The sequence below is a fragment of the Brachyhypopomus gauderio genome, chromosome 2 (assembly GCF_052324685.1).
Source record: "Brachyhypopomus gauderio isolate BG-103 chromosome 2, BGAUD_0.2, whole genome shotgun sequence".
NCBI classification, from domain to species: Eukaryota; Metazoa; Chordata; class Actinopteri; order Gymnotiformes; family Hypopomidae; genus Brachyhypopomus; species Brachyhypopomus gauderio.
This window is the reverse complement of record NC_135212.1, coordinates 42247530-42269149: the sequence shown is the minus strand read 5'-3', so window position 1 is coordinate 42269149 and position 21620 is coordinate 42247530. Positions and strand designations below refer to the sequence as shown.

Here is a 21620-nt window from a genome sequence, read left to right as displayed (position 1 = left end):
TTACCACTGAACACAGACTCATGCACCCAGAGACCAGTAAGGCGTGACCACGAACGCAGAAAGCAAAAGAATGGGAAATATGCATTGCTTCAGTCTGGAATTATTCAGGGATCAAAGTCAACAAAGTCATGCTATCACGGCTTTACAGAAGCAGTCAGTAAACAAACTTGGGCAGGCATAAAAAAAGTGCTATTTCTTCATTTGATCAGTTTGTATCAGCCAATCATGGTGAAATCATTTGCTGTTATATTCAACACCCCAGTATACACTCAGAAAACCACAGATGTTATTGGGCACAGGTCTGTTTTTGTGTCTGTTTGAAAACATTTTGACCAGTGAAATCCTGCAAGATCTAGAGATTTTCAATTTCAAATGCGGTTATTTTAAACCCAGTGGGCCTCTGTGCACAATTTGGGCAACAGACAGGTGAAATCTCTCCAAAACTCAACTTCAGACAACAGGCCTTTCCCCCCAGTGTGAGCGCGGTGTCCAGGCTCTGATGCACATGCAAGGTTCATGCATCCACTCTGCATCCACACTCAACACCCACTAAAAACAGCTTGTAGATTTGAGGCTAGCGACTACAGCCTGCGTGCTGCATCACATATGTTACAGGACACGTGCTACCTGACGTGTGTCACATGATGCGTGCCACAGCACGTGTGCTACAGGACGTGTGCTACAGGACGCGTGCCACAGCACGTGTGTTACATCACGCGTGCCACAGGATGCGTGCTACATCACGTGCGCTACAAGACGTGCGCTACAGGACGCGTGCTATAGCCCGCCTGCAGCCCAGCAACGTTCGTGTTGACGTCCTCGTGAGCACCAGAGTCTCGGCTGGGCTGCTGTTGGATGGTGGGAGCTGAACCACATTCAACTCAGCATTGACACCGACATTGACACGTGCAATAGATGCATGCTAAGCGTGTACTGAGAAACTGAGAGAGTGTACTGAGAGAGTGTACTGAGAGAGTGCACCTGTACCGCCAGTGTTTGTGATAACATGGCCGATGAGTGTAACATTCTGCAGTACCATATGGTGACATTTCTTTTAAGAGTAAAGGACTATAAGCATTAACGAATCCAGAGGTCTGTTATAATAGGTCAGAGTCTAATCATGAAGGAAGGAAGCATCTGTATAGGACTGTCTGCTTATACCTTCAATACATTTACTGCACTGAGATGTATTCAACATCTGATAATCTCTACCTAGTAGTAATAGAAAGATTTGGCTACTGAGATGTAAACAGCAGAGATGTTGCTGTGCATTTTGGTGTATATGTTGATGATATATTTAAGTCTTTCTAGAAGAAAGCCTCCAATAGCAATGCTTGGAGCTTGAACGGCTTGACTGGCCCCAAAGCAAGCTGAGTAAAACCAGCTTTATGTTAAATCCATATGCACGCACGCACGCACGCACGCACGCACGCACACACACACACACACACACACACACACACACACATACACACACACACACACACACACACACACACACACACACACACACACACACACACACACCTGTGTCTGCTCAGTGATCGCTGCGTTCCCCAGCTTTCAATTCCTTTGTTCCTCTGTTGTAATTTGCTGCTCAGTTCACTGATAATACTGGGCTTCATGCTGGATATGGGTGGGTGGAGCTTTCGCCCCTCCAGGTATGACCCCCCTGTCTGAGCCCCACCTTCCCCCACTGTCTGCCCCACCCCTGCTGGCCCCTCCCCCCAAAGAGGCTTCATCTCTGGGGTTCGAGGCCGGTCAAAGTACATCACAGCGGAGCGCGCTAGCCCTTGTCCCTCCCTGATGCCATAGCCGTCCCGAGCGCCCATGCCGTCTTCCTCTCCTTCCTCTGGCTCCTCTTCCTCGGGCTCCTCCTCTCGGCGTCTGTGATAGGCTGGAGGGGCCGTGCTGGTCTGCCGCCTCAGCTCCGCGGCCCGGCCGCTCTCTCGGTAGCGCTGCGTCTTGGGGTACGTGGATGCACTGTTGGCTGCCTTGGTGTTATGCATTTCAAAAGTCTGTCCATCCAGGTAACTCATGTAGGACTCCAGGAAGTCTGCTCCGCTTGTCCTGTCTCCCTCCGATGCTCCACCCCCTCTGTCTCCAACTATGCCCACACCCCCCATCCCCACCCTCTCCATCCTTTCTCTGACCCCGCCCCCACTCAGGGCCAGGATGTTGTCCAGATGGTGATCGCTGCTGCTACGGCTGTCCAGCTCCTCAATCCCAGAATCCACCACGGTGTCCTGGGACTCACCAGTCTTGGCTGCTGCTGACGTGGGCAGTGGGTGGTGCTCAGCGCTGGCCCTCCTACTGCCACTCCCCGTGGCTACCGTGGAAACGGTTGCCATGCGCTGGGTGTGCATGGAGACAGCAGCCGCGGCGCTGGCCGAGACGATGGCCGCCGTGTGGGAGGTTGCCGATGAGGCACAGGTTACGGTCATGGGTAGAGAGGAAGTGCCCCTCAGAGGGGTGGACGAGGCAGGGGTGGTAATAGCTATAGAAGACCCCCGGTAAGCAGGTGGAGCTGGGATGGAGATGGGTGGAGGTGTAGGGGAAGAGGCGCGTCCGCCTGCAGGGGCGCTGTTGTAGAGGTGGTGCGACTGTGACAATCCAAAAGGTCTGTGGTAGGAGGTGGGCGGAGGAGGGGGTGACACAGTGGGAGGTGGAGGAGGGGCAGCAGGCTGCAGGGTGGATGGGGAATGAGCAGGTGGAGGGTTGGGAGAAGAAGGAGAAGGAGAAGGAGCAGACTGGGTCAGGTTGGCCACTTCACTGTCATAGGAAGTAAGACTGGAGGCGGTAGAGTCTCCGGTCTGTGGGGACGGCAGTGGTGTGTGGGCAGGGAAGCCGGTCATGAAAGCGTCTTTTTGGGGGGGCGGAGGGGGAGGGGGCGGAGGTGGAGGCGGGTGATGTTGGTGTTGTCGGGCAGCCAGGCTGTTGGCCATTACGGCGGAGTAAGCCATACTACGATCAAAGCTATTGGCGAACTCCAGAGGCGGCGGTAGAGGTTCAGCGAACACAAACTCGTCGTCCGCGTCAACGGATGGAGCTGGAGGGGGTAGGACCATCAGACCCATTCCACCCCCTCCCTCCCCACTTGATCCCACCCCTGACGTTGGGTGCGTGGGAACGGCAGTAGATGGAGGAGACGGAGGGGTCAGGGACAGGACGTACGCCCCAGCCTCGCTCTCCATCCTCAGGAACGACGGTCTCCGAGGCTGCTGGGGGGGCGGGCCATGCGTCTGCTGTTGCTGCTGGCTCTGAGTCCTTTCCATCTCTCGATCCCTGTCTCTGTCTCGCGAGCGCTCCCTCTCTCTCTCCCTTTCTCGCTCCCGGGAGCGTTCTCTCTGCCTCTCTCTCTCTCGCTCCTTTTGTGTGGGCTGGTAGTGCTGAGACTGGTAATGGTGCGTGTGGACCGTTTTGTCCTCAGAGAAGCGCACCCTTAGCCCCTCACGGGAGGGTGCCGCCCCCGGGCCCTCCCTCTCCACCCGCTCCCCTGCCTCCTCCGCCCAACCTCCACCCGCTCCGCGCAGGATCCTGGGCGACGGAGGCCGCGTGGAAGTGGTTGTGGCCGCCAGCGAAGACGAGGTGACGAGGTACGAGGAAGAACCGGAGACCTGCGCGGCGGAAGAGCTGACGGAGGTGGTCTGGGCGAGCAGCGCAGTGGGCGGAGCCGAGGACGAGGGAAACGCCCCCATTGTGGAGAGCTGGCGGCCGAAGTGGTGGTCGCCCCGCTCCCTTCGCACGCGGCCGTCGTCCTTCAGGGCGCGCTCCCTGGCTGCCAGAGCCAGGCCCAGCGGGGAGGCGGGGTCCAAAACCTTCCCAGTCAGCGGGTGGATGAAGGTGGTGGGCAGAGCCTGTGGCTGCTGTGGCGGCTGCTGCCGACCGCCCCCCAGGTAGAAGTCGGCGGGCACAGACTTGGGCTGGTAGTCTCCTTGGGGCGCAGAGGTGGAGTATTCGGGCAGGCCGAACGCGGGCGGCATGCTGCGCGTGTGTTGGATGAAGGTGTCTCCTGAGAACATGCCCTCGTCGATGGACTTGGAGGGCCGGAGGCGGGGCAGCGGCTGTGAGCTCAGCGGCTGATGTTGCTGCGGCTGAGAGGCTTGGCTCCGCCCCACTCCGACAGCTCCTCCCCCCGCACCTGCCGACAGCTCCTCCTCCGCGGAGATGAAGAAGGAGGCGCTCTTCCGACGAGCTTCGTGGAAGCGCTCACGGTCTCTGCGGGCCGCCCCCACGATGGCAGCGCCGAACTGGCTGGTGAAGTCCAGGCTCTCCTGAGCTCGGAGGGCGGGCAGTGAGGGGGGCGGGGGGGCCGGGACCGAGGGCGGTGCGGGCGGAGTCACGGTGGGGGCGGGCGGGGGGTTGGGGCTGTCGCTCTCGCCGGGAGGGGGTGGCTCCGCCTCGACGCTACTGCCCTGGCTGCTCCGCCCGCTGCTGCTGGTAGACGGGGCTTTGACGATGATGGTGGGGATGGGGATGGAGCTTTTCTCCACCGAACCCTTCCCTCCCAGCGTGCCCTGGCCCGAACGCAGGTCCTCCACCTTCGACTGCTTCACCAGGGGACCCTTGCCCCTCCGCGCACCTACTTTCACGCCCCCAGGCACTGCTCCTGCTCCACCGCGCTCCGCTCGTGACGGCTGGCTCTGAGCCTGCTGCTGCTGTGGGATCACCGTGGCCACGCTGGTGGGCGGGACAGCAGTGCTGTAACCCCGCCTCAATCCGGCCGACCTCGCCGCTATGCTCCCTGCGGACTCTCCTGTGTAACCCACCACTTTTCTTGAGGCAGTCCTGCTGGGGATGGAGGGGTGAGCCTGGGCATGTGAGTATATGCTCGTGTGGTCGGCACCTCCAGAGCTCGTCGGGGGACCGGGGGACCTGTCCCTGGGTCCATGAGTGGCATGAGACGACTGAGAGTAAAGCTGATAGTGGCTCGAGGTGGAGGTAGACTGGGACACGGAGACTGTGGGCTGCTGAGACGCCTTACCCCTCCAACCCATAGGGGGCGCCGATGAGAAAGGGGGATCGGGGGGCGCCGTGGTTGGGGGAGGGGGGATGTCATCTGGGCCAGGGACTGAGAGGCTTCGCGCAAACTTCATGGCCGGGGGATGAAGGAATTGCTTCTCTTCTTCAGGAACCCCTGCAGACAGTGAGAAGAAAGAACGAGGGAAAAGAGTGAAAAAGAGTGGAGGAAGAGAGGAGAGAGAGAGAGAAAGAGAGATAGGGAGAGAGAGTGGCAGAGAGAGAAATGGAAACTAGAAAATGAAAAGTACTAGAGAAAAGGAAACCAAAGGTGGGATGAGGTCCGTTAAGTGAGACCCACTGAGTCCAAAGCCAACATCTGTCTGTCTGTCTGTCTGTTTGTCTGTCTGTCTGTTTGTTTGTCTGGTTGTCTGTCTGTCTGTAGGCTTGTCTGTGAGGTTGATGCCAGCATTCTCAGAGCATTCTAAGGTAAATTATGGTGTCCCACAAGGATCAGTACTTTGCTACCACTGGGCACTATCATTCGTAGGCATGGTATTAGCTTCCATTGCTACGCAGATGATACTCAGTTGTATATATCTTCTAATCCGGATGATATCACTACAACTCTCACGATTGAGAATTGCGTCCAGGACATTAAAAACTGGATGGCGTCTAATTTTCTTCAACTTAATTCTGATAAGTCTGAGGTGCTGATTCTTGGGCCTAAAGCTGCTAGAAGCAACTGGACTGATATTCCCCTTAGCCTAGATGGTTTTTCAGTAACACCTAAATCTACTGCAAAAAGTTTAGGGGTCACTATTGATTCGGATCTTTTATTTGACACACATATATGCAATGTCACTAAGGCTGCCTTTTTTCATTTACGTAATATCGCCAAGCTGAGACACTTACTTTCATTAGCTGATGCAGAGAAGTTGGTCCATGCTTTTGTCTCGTCGAGATTGGACTACTGTAATAGTCTTCTAATTGGATGCTCTAAACAGTCCATAAAGAAGCTACAACTTGTACAAAATGCTGCAGCTAGAGTCCTAATCTAAGGCTAGGAAATTCGATCATATTAGTCCCACTCTCACGGCATTACACTGGCTTCCGATTAAATATTGCATTGAATTTAAAATTCTTCTGTTAACCTATAAGGCGTTAAAAGGTCTTGCCCCACAATATCTGAGTGAACTCATTGCTTACTACAACCCATCATGCCCTTTGCGCTCCCAAAATGCTGGATTTCTCCTAGTTCCAAAAATTTGTAAAACTACAGCCGGAGGCAGAACTTTCTCCTTTAAAGCCCCTCAATTATGGAATAGCCTTGCTGCTCCAATCCAAGATTCTGACACAGTTCCAATCTTTAAATCTAGACTTAAGACTCACCTATTTAATCAAGCCTTCAGTTAATATTCCCCTTGTAAGGCTCGGGGGCCCCCAGACGTTGAAATTTCTGGTAATCTGAGAGTTTGATGCTGTCATCCAGCTGTGTCATGGCATCACTCTAGTTGTGACAATGACTTGACTGGAAAGCAATGTCTCAGTGAGCCCTCATGCCTGTGGTCACCTCTGGACCCCTCCCTTTAGTTATGCTGCTATAGATTAGCCTGCTGGAGCCACATGCTGATCACTGGCACGTGAGCTATGTACTATGTTTAAATCAAGGTTTAAATTGATGTCCACTCAGTCTGCATTGTCTATTTTTTGCTTGCTTCTACCCAAGACGATTGGATACAAGCACCTACAAGCACCTGGGAGATGGTCTGGCTTGCCGATGGATGTACTGATCCCGGGGTTGGATGTGCCATTGCCACAAGAGGACGTGCTGATGCTAGCTCCTATCAGAGGCTCACCATCTGCACCGAAAGGACTGTGACTACTTGGCCGGGGAACAAGAACCTTAGCTATTACTGTAGAACTGTAGAACCACCCTGCACACCACAGACTTGTGCTAACGGGCCGCCCAATGGAGGACGGGTTCCCTTTTGAGTCTTGGTCCTCCCGAGGTTTCTTCTTAATCCCCACCATCATAGGGAGTTTTTCCTTGCCACTGTCACCTTTGGCTTGCTCATTAGGGATCTGGACCCATATTATTGTAAAGCTGCTTTGTGACCACATGTGTTGTGAAAAGCACTATATAAATAAATTTGACTTTGCTCTATGTGTGGAGACAGTTCTGTGGTGGTGTGTGCTCATCATTCACTTAATTGCACTGTTGCACCGAATTCTCATATGATTTTCATATGTCACAAAAATACATAAAGTGTAACATACTAAAGGCCAAAGGACTAAAAAAAGTGGCACACTGCCGTAGTGGTCGAAGACTATGGTGCAGAGGCCTGGGATTACTAGGACATCATCTAGTACTAGTATGTAGTGGACTATACCATGCATTGGCCTAGTACTACCGCACAGTGATCTAAAACTACCACGCAGTGATGTAGTACCACTATGCAATGATCTAGTACCACCACACAGTGATCTAGTACAAGTACACAGCAATCTACCACCACCACATAGTAATCTAATACTACCACGCAGCGATCTAGTGCTACTATGCAGTGATCTAGTACTAGTATGCAGCGTGCACTTAGAAGCCACCAAGTAGGTAGTGTGTTTAGGAACTAGGAGGACTGAATTAGGCACGGGACATTTAATATTATAGCACATCTTTCAAAATGCTTTACAAATGGGAAAACACAAAGATAATTCAAAAGAATTACACTATCCTCTAATTTAACACTAATATCCTCAAGGGTAATAATGTCCACAACTGAAATCCTGACGGTCTCAGATGAAACACAGACAACCCCTCTGACAGCCCCAGATGAAACCCTCCACTTCTGCATTGCTCCACTTCAAATCACAAAGGCCCAGGCAAGATTTTCCAGATTACTCTCTGTGCCATGGCAGAAGGCTGGGAGAAACCATCCTGAATGCTGCAGGGGTCCACCTGCTTCCCACTGCACAAATCCAGGCAGCCATTCCTCCAGCAGAACATTCTTGTACGTGGGCACGGTATCCACAACAATGTTTGCAGTTCTCATGTTGAAAATTTAAAGCTGTTGTTTAAAAAATCTTTTTATCTGTTAAAAAGGGTTGTGTATCGAAAATACAACACATACCTGACCCGCATATCAGAACACATTTACACATCAGAGTAAAATAAAAACAGGCTGTTTAACAGCTGCCACATTTGGTAATGGTAGATAATAATAAGAATAACAACAGTAATAATAATGATTGATTATCCAGTGTCACAAAAACCAAGTGAGAAGCCACGACAATGATACTGGTTGGTATTCCACTTCCAACAGGCTAGTGTCAGACTGTCTAGGAGCAGAGGTACCCCAGGCAGTGGTAGTACAGCAACACGGACAGACAGACGGGCGCACAGACGAGGGGGCGGGTCACACAGACAGGCAGGCAGACGGACAGCCTCACCGATCGACTTCTGTCGCAGCATACCGTGCTGGGGGGCGTGGCCAGACACGAAATGGCCCCGATCATAGCCTAGCCCTGCCCCAGATGATGTCATGCCCATTCCTGATTGGTCGAAATTTGGCTGTGGACACAAAAGTTTTTGGGAAGATCAAAGTTTATTTATTTGTTTAGAAGGCCAAATGACAAATGAAATTAAATAGTTCATAAGAATAATTCATAAGAAAGACACTGAAAAACAAGTTACAATGAAACATGCCTGTTAAACTGTACTTTCTGAACATTAGAGGGAGGTGTTTTTACTTGTAAGCACATTACTAGGTAGCTTTAAACAATTACTCGTGTCCTAAATAAAAAAAAAGTTCAGTTTGCAGTGTTACTGCCATGTGTTAATACCAATTTATCCTAACCTTACCTAATCTACATATTCACAAACATCTAAATGTTAAACACCACCATAAACACATGCATAAATAGGTGCATCAAACACACACACACACACACACCCACCCACCCGCCCGCCCAGCCACCCACCCACGCACACACACACACACACACACACACACACACACACACACACACACACACCTCATTGTAGAACCCCCGTCCTCTCTCTCGTTTAATTCCTTGACCACGTGGCACTGGCGTCTCATTGGTGCTGATGGTCTGCTGAGCAGCGGCTAAAATTTCGTCCAGTTTATCTGAGAAAGGGGGCGGGGCACTCACTTGATAAAATTACACAGTTGTCTGATTAAGGGGAGGAAGAAGGGGGCGGGGCTATCAATTGATAACGTTACATCTATCTCCATGTGTTTAGCCAGTGATCTTACACACCATAAATTATAATGCCTGTAGATTAGACAGTAGATTGGATGACACAATCACAAACAAAACCCTACAAAGACCTATTATCACTGTTGCAAAGTTTATTCCTGCTAACAAGTTATTTAGGTAATAGTTGGATTACTAGTGCTAGTAATAACATTGTAAGTGCGTCACAGCGAAAGCATTTTCATCATGATAAAATATTTTATGTTTTTTAAATCTTAACTATCATGTACTGAGATCTGAATAAGAACTAGTCCCTGCTTACTTAGTGCCATCTGATACACTGTCCTCTTCTTCTCTGTAGCTTGTGAGTTTTCAAACTCTGTAAAGCACACACACACACACACACACACACACACACAAAGAATGCAGACACACACACACATGCATACACACACACACACACACACACACACACACACACACACACACACACACACACACACACACACACACACACACACACACACGTGGTGACTCCTGCCTGGGATCAGATCTCCAGGTTCTCGCAGAGGCACAAGCAAATGAGCTTTACCTTTTTTTTTCCATGGTGCAGAAGCTGTGAGAAGCAAAACAGAGACCAAGTGAGTCTGGGAAAAACTGCACTACAGTGACTGCACTACAGTTACAGCACTATAGTAACTGTAAAACAGTAACTGTACTACAGTAACAGCACTACAGTAACTGCACTACAATTACAGCACTATAGTAACTGTACAACAGTAACTGTACTACAGTACCAGCACTACGGTAACTGCACTATAGTAACTGTACAACAGTAACTGTACTACAGTAACAGCACTACGGTAACTGCACCATAACAGCACCATCACATCAATGAAAGAACTATTGCAATACCAGTTACTCAAAAACTACCGTAACAGCTGTAACAGCACAGTTGTAAAATTACTATCACACCAACTGTAATTGCACAATAGTAAATGCACCATCATAGGACCAGCAATACTACTATTTTAACAGTACTTCACAGCAGAGGGAGCAACACTATTTTAGGAGCAGTAACAACACTATTGTAACTGCAGTAGTGGCACTTTCATTGCCACAGTACTCAGTATCATTCACATCAAATCAAATCAAATTTATTTGTATAGCGCTTTTCACAACACATGTCACAAAGCAGCTTTACAATCTTTACAGGATTTACAAGGTTAAAAATCTTATGGGTCCAAATCCCTAATGAGCAAGCCAAAGGCGACAGTGGCAAGGAAAAACTCCCATTCATACACTCCCAGTCATGCATTCACATGACATCTACTCTTCTACCATGCCATCCTCACAGCACAGTTCTCTGCATATTCTAGCAGGCATGCATAACTAATGCTACAGTATTTACATACAGCTGTACCCAAAGTATTACATGAGTATTTGTTATGCAAGCTCAGTATTCTCCCACTCTCTTACAATACCAGCATTGTACTTTTAACATTTTATAATATAGTGTGGCATAGATAACTCTTACCTCTGTCAACTGTGAATCAGACAGGACAGGTGAATCAGACAGGACAGGTGAAGGGAGGAAAGAGTTCAAAGGTCAAATAGGTTATGGGTTAAGACACTAAGACACCATTACACGAGGAAGAAGACTTCAGAAAAGGCAAAGACTGTAAAAGACTGTTAGAATGGGCAAGGGGCATTGCATGTGTTCATGTGAACTTGTTAAATGCATTTATGTGCATGTGTTAAGTGTGTGATTCTATGCATCCCTGAATGTACAGTATGTGCATTTACATCATTTTAAACACTTTTAAGTATGTTGTACTCCAAAACACTAATTCAGAAAGTTTTTTCAGCCTTCCAAAATCTTTTCTAGCAACATCACTATTAGAGTATTTAAAAAGCAACATCAGCACTGTGCATGGTACCATAGGCCCCCTCCCTGCCCTTAGCCCAGGTCGCTGTGTGCAGGTGGGAGGAGGACAGGTGTGGGACACTGCGGCGTGCACGGGACACTGTGGTGTTAGGGTGTTTGTGCGGGACACTGTGCTGTAATGGGCGTGTGCGGGACACTGTGGCGTGCGCGGAACACTGCGGTGTTAGGGTGTGTGTGCGGGACACTGGTGTGAGCAGGTGAGTGCGGGACAATGCGGCGTGCGCGGGACACTGTGGTGTGCGCGGGACACTGCGGTGTTACGGTATGTATGCGGGACACTGCGGTGTGAGCGGGTGTGTGTGGGACACTGTGGCATGCGCGGGACACTGCGGTGTTAGGGTGTGTGTGCAGGACACTGTGGTGTGTGTGGGACATTGCGGGGTTAGCGTGTGTGTGCGGGCACTGCGGGGTGTGCGGGACATTGCGGCATGCGTGGGACACTGTGGTGTTAGGGTGTGTGTGCAGGACACTGTGGTGTGTGTGGTACATTGCGGTGTTAGCGTGTGTGTGGGACACTGCAGCGTGTGCGGGACACTGCGGCGTGTGCGGGACATTGCGGTGTTAGCGTGTGTGCGGGACACTGCGGCGTGTGCGGGGGAGGGAGTCTCAGCTCACTCCATTCAGTACATTAGAATGGACATACTTAATTGTTAGGTTCACTCTATATAGTTACATTCTACTCTCCATTGTTACATATAGTCTGTACTCCATTATTACATATAGTCTGTATTCCATTATTATATATAGTCTGTAATTCATTGTTACATATAGGCTGTACTCCATTGTTACATACAGTCTGTATTCCATTATTATATAGTCTGTACTTCATTGTTACATAGAGTCTGTACTCCATTATTATATATATTCTGTACTCCATTGTTATATATAGTCTGTACTCCATTGTTATATATAGTCTGTACTCCATTATTATATATAGTCTATATTCCATTATTATATATAGGCTGTACTACATTATTATATATAGGCTGCACTCCATTGTTATATATATTCTGTACTCCATTATTATATATAGGCTGTATTCCATTATTATATATAGTCTGTACTCCATTGTTATATATAGTCTGTATTCCATTATTATATATAGGCTGTACTACATTATTATATATAGGCTGCACTCCATTGTTATATATAGGCTGTATTCCATTATTATATATAGTCTGTATTCCATTGTTATATATAGTCTGTATTCCATTATTATATATAGGCTGTACTACATTATTATATATAGGCTGTACTACATTATTATATATAGGCTGCACTCCCTTGTTATATATAGTCTGTACTCCATTGTTATATATAGTCTGTACTCCATTGTTATATATAGTCTGTATTCCATTATTATATATAGGCTGTACTACATTATTATATATAGGCTGCACTCCATTGTTATATATATTCTGTACTCCATTATTATATATAGGCTGTATTCCATTATTATATATAGGCTGCACTCCATTGTTATATATATTCTGTACTCCATTATTATATATAGGCTGTATTCCATTATTATATATATTCTGTACTCCATTATTATATATAGGCTGTACTACATTATTATATATTGATGCATGATTGATGCATGATTACCTGTGTGAGCATGTGTGTCTGAAATGAGCACATGTTGTGTAAAAGTTGGATAGTTGGACAGAGTGTGTGGTGAATTTCACTGAAGGAAGCAAAGCTTTGAAAGAGCCTCAGTACAGTTTGGTAAGTTGTTATGGGGTGTTACTCTGACTGCAGCTAATTTATTCAGTATGTACAGTATATACCTGACAAGTGTGTGTGTGTGGGTGTATGTGTGTGGGTGTACAGCATGTACAGTACATACCTGACAGGTGTGTGTGTGTGTGTGTGTGGGGGTGGGTGTACAGCATGTACAGTATATACCTGACAGGTGTGTGTGTGTGTGTGGGGGGGGAGGTGTACAGCATGTACAGTATATACCTGACAGGTGTGTGTGTGTGTGTGTGTGTGTGTGTGTGTGTGTGTGTGTGTGTACAGCATGTACAGTATATACCTGACAGGTGTGTGAATGTGTGTGTGGGTGTACAGCATGTACAGTATATACCTGACAGGGGTGTGTGTGTGTGTGGGTGTACAGCACGTACAGTATATACCTGACAGGTGTGTGTGTGTGTATAATACATTATGTATAGTACATTACTGAAAGGTGTGTGTGTGTACATTATGTGGAGTATATACCTGATGACACACATACACACGCGCGCGCGCACGCACGCACGCACACACACACACACACACACACACACACACACACACACACACACACACACACACACACACACATCACTGATAGGTGTGTGTGTATGTGTGTGTGTGTTTATACAGTAAGTACAGTATATACCTGACAGGTGTGTGTGTTAATCGTTAATAGCATTAATAATTATCTGGGATCAGTGCGCTGCATGGAACCTTTGCCATTCTCCTGCGTCCTTTTTCTCCCCTGCCCACACTGAACATGCCCAGAACCGGTCCAGCCCAGCCCACACTGAGCATGTCCAGAACCGGTCCAGCCCAGCCCACACTGAGCATGCCCAGAATCAGTCCAGCCCAGCCACCACATCCTCCCTTTCCAGCAACGCCCACCACCTGCAGTGTTACTACGGCAACGCACACATACCACAGCCACCCAGGAGTGTGGGTGTGCAGTGGCTGCATGACCCACAGGGGTGGGGCTCCAGTTAGGGGTGGGGTGTGGGTGAGAGTAGACGGGGAGGAGTGATGTTTACAAGGGTGGGTGGGATCGTCTTGGGGAGTGGGGTTACCTGTGTGGGTGCAGAGAGCGACAGTGGGAAATCTCTGAAAGAACAGTGAAATGGATTCAGATTCTGCTTTCTCATCTCCCTGTCTCTCTGCACCGTCCTCTCACTCGTCCCTGTCTCTCTGCACCGTCCTCTCACTCGTCCCTGTCTCTCTGCACCATCTTCTCATTCGTCCCTGTCTCTCTGCACCGTCCTCTCACTCATCCCTGTCTCTCTGCACCGTCCTCTCACTCGTCCCTGTCTCTCTGCACCGTCTTCTCATTTGTCCCTGTCTCTCTGCACCGTCGTCTCACTCGTCCCTGTCTCTCTGCACCGTCTTCTCACTCGTCCCTGTCTCTCTGCACCGTCCTCACACTCGTCCGTGTCTCTCCGCACCGTCCTCACACTCGTCCCTGTCTCTCTGCACCATCCTCACACTCGTTCCTGTCTCTCCACACATGCCTCTTCCATCCCTAACCCCTTACCCCTAACCACTAACACTAACCCTAATCCTTTTAACCCTAATCCTCTTTTTTAAACATCTTGGTCTTCTCTTCCCACCCTCCCTCTGCCTTTCATGAAAGTTTCCTCCAAAGTCATCCCTACTCTCACAAGGGCTCTCTCCCTCCCTCTCCCTCCATCTCACTCCCTCTCTCTCCCTCTTGATCGAGTCAAGATGGTTTTATTGGCATGAATGTGTAAAGCACAATATTGCCAAAGCACTAGAAACTCGGTTTCAGAAAATGAATATAAATTAACATATTCAAAAGCTGATTAGTAGTAGCATTAATAAAAGTGCCACAACAACCACCACCACAAATAATAATAATAATAATAATAATAATATACACAGTGGTGTCAGAAACAATAGTATCTAACAAGCCATATAAAATAGCTAGATGATGCGTATACACATCCCTCTCCCTCTCTTTCTTCCTCTCTTCATCCCTCTTTTTCTCCCTCCTTTGCACTCCTCGCCCTCACTCCAGTGCCCCCTGTTCCTCCTGCACCCCCCCCCCCCCCCCCCCTCCATGTTCTTACCCATCTCCTCCAGCTCTGAGGTCATGGATTTAGAGCGCAGAGCGATGGCCGGCGTACTCAGCCTCTTGCTCTGCTGTGGGACTGGACAGGAGGGACAGACAGGCAGAGAGAGAGAGAGAGAGAGAGACAGGGAGAGAGAGAGACAGGGAGAGAAAAGCTTAGCATCACCCCATATGCAGCTGCTCCTTCCTCCTGACAGCACACGCTGGAGCTACACTCCTCTGCACCACCCGAACTGAGACCCAAGCTGAGAAAATACAAACGTTGTCCATTTGGAATGTGGTCAAAATGGTCCTCTGCCACCAATTCCAGGCACGTTACCGTAGCAACATGCAGCACATATGCCAGTAGGCTAATCGCTAACGCTAGCTCTGAGCACCGCACAGTCTGGTCATTTTGTTAACAAATTATCTGCACATTTGGGTTTAGACCACATAAGTTTAAACCCATAAAACCAATCTCAGTCATACATGAAGTGATACATGACTATGAAATGACAATACAAAACATTTCCATTGTGTTCATCATTTCTATTTTGAAAGGGCCACAGGGTTTCATTTTGTTGTCTAGAACTCAACATGACAACACAGGTGACAACTCACCTATAACAACACAAGGGACATGTTATCTATGACACCATAACTGACAGTTTAACTATGACAATAAATGTTACATCTCCCCTATGACAACACAAGTGACATCATCTCACCAATTAAAGCCCCTCACTGAGGCTTTATAATGCCATTTTGAACTGCAATGGCTTAAAAAATTAAAATTATTGCCATTACTGCAACAATATTGCCTTCTTTCTTACTATTAAAAGTCATCTTTATCAATATCATCATCACCATCACCATCATGATTATCATTGTCACCATCAGTATCACATCACCATTATGATCATTATCACATCACCATCATTAGCCCATTATCATCATTGTCACATCAACATCACCATCATTAGCATTATCATATCATCATTATGATCATCATCACATCACCACTATGATCATTATCACATCACCATCATCATCATCACATCACCATCATTATCATCATCATCACCACCATCATTATCATTATCACTATCACCATCATCATGACCATTATCACTGCTATGCCTTACCTTTCCTTCTGGGCCCCTCCTCCATGTCGGGATTCCGGGTTACCATGACAACCTTGACCATGAGGCTGTTTCCACCTTGTCGAATCATGTTGACCACCTGTCTGTGCCCAACCTTCACTACATTCTGACCGTTCACCTGGGGAAGGAGAGATCACGTGTGTGTATGTGTATGTGTGTACGTCCATCTTTCTGTTACCTGCATCTAGTTAAGAATGTTCTTGAGAGAGCAGCTGCACTGGGACTTGCAGAGTGCAAGTGCCATGTTGCATCTGTGCTCAAATCTCAATCAGGAAGTCACCCATGATGCATATGTGCTCAAACCTCAATCAGGAAGCCACTTATGATGCATCTGTGCTCAAACCTCAATCAGGAAGCCACCCATGATGCATCTGTGCTCAAACCTCAATCAGGAAGTCACCCATGATGCATCTGTGCTCAAACCTCAATCAGGAAGTCACCCATGATGCATCTGTGCTCAAACCTTAATCAGGAAGGCACTTATGATGCATCTGTGCTCAAACCTCAATCAGGAAGTCACCCATGATGCATCTGTGCTCAAACCTCAATCAGGAAGTCACCCATGATGCATCTGTGCTCAAACCTCAATCAGGAAGTCACCCATGATGCATCTGTGCTCAAACCTCAATCAGGAAGTCACCCATGATGCATCTGTGCTCAAATCTCAATCAGGAAGTCACCCATGATGCATCTGTGCTCAAACCTCAATCAGGAAGCCACTTATGATGCATCTGTGCTCAAACCTCAATCAGGATGTCACCCATGATGCATCTGTGCTCAAACCTCAATCAGGAAGTCACCCATGATACATCTGTGCTCAAACCTCAATCAGGAAGGCACTTATGATACATCTGTGCTCAAACCTCAATCAGGAAGTCACCCATGATGCATCTGTGCTCAAACCTCAATCAGGAAGTCACCCATGATGCATCTGTGCCCAAACCTCAATCAGGAAGTCACCCATGATGCATCTGTGCTTAAACCTCAATCAGGAAGTCACCAATGAGGCATCTGTGCTCAAACCTCAATAAGGAAGTCACCAATGATGCATCTGTGCTCATACCTCAATCAGGAAGTCACCCATTCGTAGACCAGCTCTCCAGGCCACGCCTCCCTCGTCAACAGACTCAAGGTACTGCAGTGCTGGGAAGGCTGGGGTGGGTGTGAACTCTTCTATAGGGGTCTGAGCTACAACACACACAGTCACACAGACATCCAGAGATCACCATGTTTCTGACTGACCCAGTGTCCTAGATCCAGAGACAATAAAGAGTAGAGAGCCTAGAGCCACTGTTACAATACGTCAATATGTGTGTGTGCCTGGATCTGCTAGTTAGAAAAAGAGAGATAGGCAGACAGAGAGAGGGAGAGAGGAAAGCAGACAGACACAGAGTGACAGAGACATGAAGCATGTGTCTTACCCTTGGCCCCTCTCAGCACAAAGCCAAAGCCCTCACTGTCTTTTTTCTGCAGGAGCACTGTTTTCTCCTTGATGATATAGTCACTAGAGGAGAGAGAGAGGAAGAAGGAAAGAAGAAGAGCAAAAGAGGGGAGAGAGAGAGAGAGAGAGAGAGAGAGAGAGAGGGGAGAGAGAGGGAGGGAGGGAGGGAGGGAGGGAGGGAGAAAGAGGTGTGGGGGGAACACAGTTAGTAAAAGAGCAAACCACAATGGATGGCTGATGGTGTGTTTGGTGCAGAATACAGAGAGGGCAGGGTGGTGTAGAGGGTGGTGTAGAGGGTGGAGAGGTTGCAGAGAGGAAATGGTGTGAGAGACACTGAAAGTTTACAGAGGCGTCATCACAGTAGTGAGTAGCTCCACTGCACCAGGGAGAGGCTTGAATTGTAGTCAGGGGCAACAGAGGGGAGAGGACAGGATGATGTGGATATGGAGGTATTCATTATTCTCTGTAACAATTATTATTATTATTATATAGATAATAATAATAATAATAATAATAATAATAATAATAATAATAATAATAATAATAATGATCATTTTAATAATGATGCCATAACACCAGATTTAGCTGTAACTTCTATTCTGTCTTACATCTATAGTGTAAGTACATCTCCTGTAACATGGTAATCTCACTAATAGCTATCAATGACTTTTACAGTATCTGTAACAGAGGTAATATGTGTAACAAGACAATCACATTCCCCTATAAACATTGTCCCCTGTAACATCGGTGCCCTGTAACCACGGTCTCTTGTAACCACGGTCTCTTGTAACCACAGTCTCTTGTAACCACGGTCTCCTGTAACCACGGTCTCCTGTAACCACGGTCTCCTGTAACCACGGTCTCCTGAAGTTTGTTTGCAGTGCTGGCGTTCAGCTTCCCCACATGTCTGCTGTTGGACACTGTGGTCCATAGATCCTGGACATGCTTGCTAACCCTGTAAATACGAGCGTGTGTTTCAAAGGGCAGGTAGTGCATGCTACGCCACAATCGTGGCCTGTTTCAGCCCCGCATCCAAGCAGGCGTTGGGCCTCAGCAGGCCAGGACCAGTCTCAGACTCTAATCTCAGTCAAGACCAAAGACTCCAGCACTGAACACAGAGACGCAGAGATACAGAAGACAAAGGCAGACTCTGATGTTTATATGTGCACTGGCCACAGTAAGTAAGATGTTGGCGGTTGCCTAAGCAACAGCCAGAACTTGAAATAAGAAATAGCCAAGCCTGGCAACCAGATGAGGCAGTATTAGTCATCCGCAGGCAAATGCTCCGTTCAGATGGACGGGAGCTACGCAAAGCTCTCACACAAGCTCAGGGAGAGAACCGTTCAGGGAGAGAACAGATCAGAGAGAGAACAGTTCAGGGAGAGAACAGTTCAGGGAGAGAACTGATCAGGGAGAGAACAGTTCAGGGAGAGAACTGATCAGGGAGAGAACTGATCAGGGAGAGAACAGTTCAGGGAGAGAAGTGATCAGGGAGAGAACAGTTCAGGGAGAGAAGTGATCATGGAGAGAACAGTTCAGGGAGAGAACTGATCAGGGAGAGAACAGTTCAGGGAACTGCTCAGGTTCAGCTGTGGCTGACTCGCCCAGCTTTGAGAGAAGTCACCCGACGTACAAAGCGCAGCAGACGAAGACCCTGCCCCTGCTCCTGCCCCCGCCCCTGCCCCTGCTCCTGCCCCCGACCCTGCCCCTGCTCCTGCCCCTGCCCCGCCACCTGGTGGCAGCAGAGTAAAGGCATGTAGATCTCACACTGTGGGGCATGAGACTATTCACATGATGTGTGATGGAAAATAACTACAACAGTTCACTTCCTCACAACGTGGAGACAAACTACAACAGTTCACTTCCTAACAACGTGGAGACAAACTACAACAGTTCACTTCCTCACAATGTGGAGACAAACTACAACAGCTCACTTCCTCACAACGTGGAGACAAACTACAACAGTTCACTTCCTCACAACGTGGAGACAAACTACAACAGTTCACTTCCTCAGAACATGCAGATTAGCCTAACACTGAATTTCTCATTGGCTACATTTTGTCTGCTTGTTTGAACAGAGAATCAGTGGGAAAGGTGGTGAATGCAGTCTGATTCCCACAAACCCTTGCTCTACAGACAGTATGCTTGTCAAGGTGTCAAATGAGTCAGTCAGCATGTTTGTGAGTCACTGAGGTTGTTTGTCCAACAGTGACTCTTGTATACTGTGAGTCATTTGGTCAGTAATTCACTAAGTCGTGTGCTCTAGTTCAGACTGAAACCCATCACCACCAGCATAACGCAGAGATTCGGCTTCATCTCAGAGGTCAGCGCTCATGATCCCAGTCGTGCTGCACCGGGTAGCTAAGCAGCAGTTTACAGCGCCTAACCAAGCGCACTCCGACACGGCTCCCGGACCACGGGGGGCTGCCCAGCGCAGCCTGCATTCCTGCCGTGTCAGATGTCCATTTTCATCCATGACAACATCGGTAGCTCAAAGCTAATCAGGTCCTTGTCCACTCTGGCCCAGATGTCTGGCTAGGAGCTCCAGACCAAGCTTATGGCAATATTGTTCCACTGGGTTACTAGTAATCTCGGCAGTAATGATGTGAGGGTTTTTTCTAAGAGTGTGTGCATGTGTGTGTGTGTGTGTGTGGTCCATATGTGTGTGTGTTACAGTCAGGCACTGCTGAGACACGCTGCTAGCCCCACTGTACGCTCACAGTTTCAACCCCCTCCATCTGTTCCTGCCTCTCCCTCTCCAACTGTCTTCCTCTTCAGCTTTCTCTCTCAGTGCATCTTCTGTCTCCAGCAGTTTACACACACACACACATACAGGCACACAATCACACACACACGCACCCACACCCACACCCACACACACCCACACTCACACATATGCACAGGCACACTCACACATACACAAACTGACATGCCAACTGTGACCATTCTCCATAACACCCACTCACTGCTGCCCTGTACAAAAAAAGAAGAAAGCATGTATGTTGGCACATACAATACTGACACCCAACAAGCAGCTAGATCTCTCTCTCTCTCTCTCTCTCTTTCTCACTCTCTCTCACTCTCTCTCACTCACTCACCCTCTATCTGACTCTATCTCCACTCTCTCCCTTTCTCTCTCTCTCTCTTGTGTCTGTCTATCTCTCTATCTCTCTCTTTCCCCCCCTCTTTCTCTCTATCTACATGGGCCCAGTCCTGAATGTGACCACAACCAGAGGCCATTCAGAGTGACCACAGGCCATACAAAGCCAGCACAGCCCAGCACAGCAAACAATATCCCAACACAGTGCAACACCATCCAACAAAACCCAGCAAAATCCAGCATAGCACAGCACAGCCCAAACATGGTACCTCCCAGTGCAGCCCAGTATATCCCATTACAGCAGAGTCAAGTAGCACAGTACAGCAAAGCACAATAGCTCAGTTCAAAACATGCACAACACAAACCAGCATAGCCCAGAACAGCATGAAACGGCCCCAACGCAGCTACAGCCCAGCCTAACACAGTTTGCCCCATCCCAGAACAGCCAATCACAGCCTAACACATCCAAACACAGCCCAGCACAGCACAAAACAGCTCAACACATGAAACATTCACAGCACAGAAGCACACTTGCAAAACAAAATACACAGCACATAACACGATACCTCAAGTCCGCCCCAGCGTGAGATGATACAGCAAGTCAGAGATCGCGCTCAGAACCGTCACAATGAATGACCAGCTGGGTATTTCACCAAGCAGGACTTCTCAGTGGACTGGACAAAAAGTCAGAAGTTCAGTAGGAGCAAATGATTGAACTGAAAAGTGGAACTGCACCTCGGGAGAAGACACCAGAGAAGGACACCATACACGCAAAAAAACCCCAGCAACGCAGAGTAACTGCACACCACACCAGCCTGACAAACACCACACACCAGCCCAACATACACCACACACCAGCCCTACACACAACACACACCAGCCCAACACACTCCATACACCAGCCTTACACACCACACACCAGCCTGACACACACCAGCCCAACATACACCACACACCAGCCCTACATACAACACACACCAGCCTTA

General features: G+C 48.5%; 1 protein-coding gene across 2 annotated transcripts in view; it reads right to left on the bottom strand.

The window, feature by feature from the left end:
- The window catches only part of shank1 (SH3 and multiple ankyrin repeat domains 1), a 113756-nt gene that overhangs the window by 4996 nt on the left and 87140 nt on the right, over positions 1-21620 (bottom strand). For both annotated transcript variants that reach the window (XM_076996572.1, XM_076996573.1), the window contains 9 exons: positions 17515-17597; positions 17157-17281; positions 16076-16211; positions 14950-15030; positions 9770-9793; positions 9500-9556; positions 8995-9107; positions 8410-8530; positions 1528-5137 (listed from right to left, as the gene is read on the bottom strand). In XM_076996572.1, the coding sequence (XP_076852687.1) occupies positions 1528-5137; positions 8410-8530; positions 8995-9107; positions 9500-9556; positions 9770-9793; positions 14950-15030; positions 16076-16211; positions 17157-17281; positions 17515-17597 (4350 nt within the window). The remainder of the gene's footprint in view (positions 1-1527; positions 5138-8409; positions 8531-8994; positions 9108-9499; positions 9557-9769; positions 9794-14949; positions 15031-16075; positions 16212-17156; positions 17282-17514; positions 17598-21620) is intronic.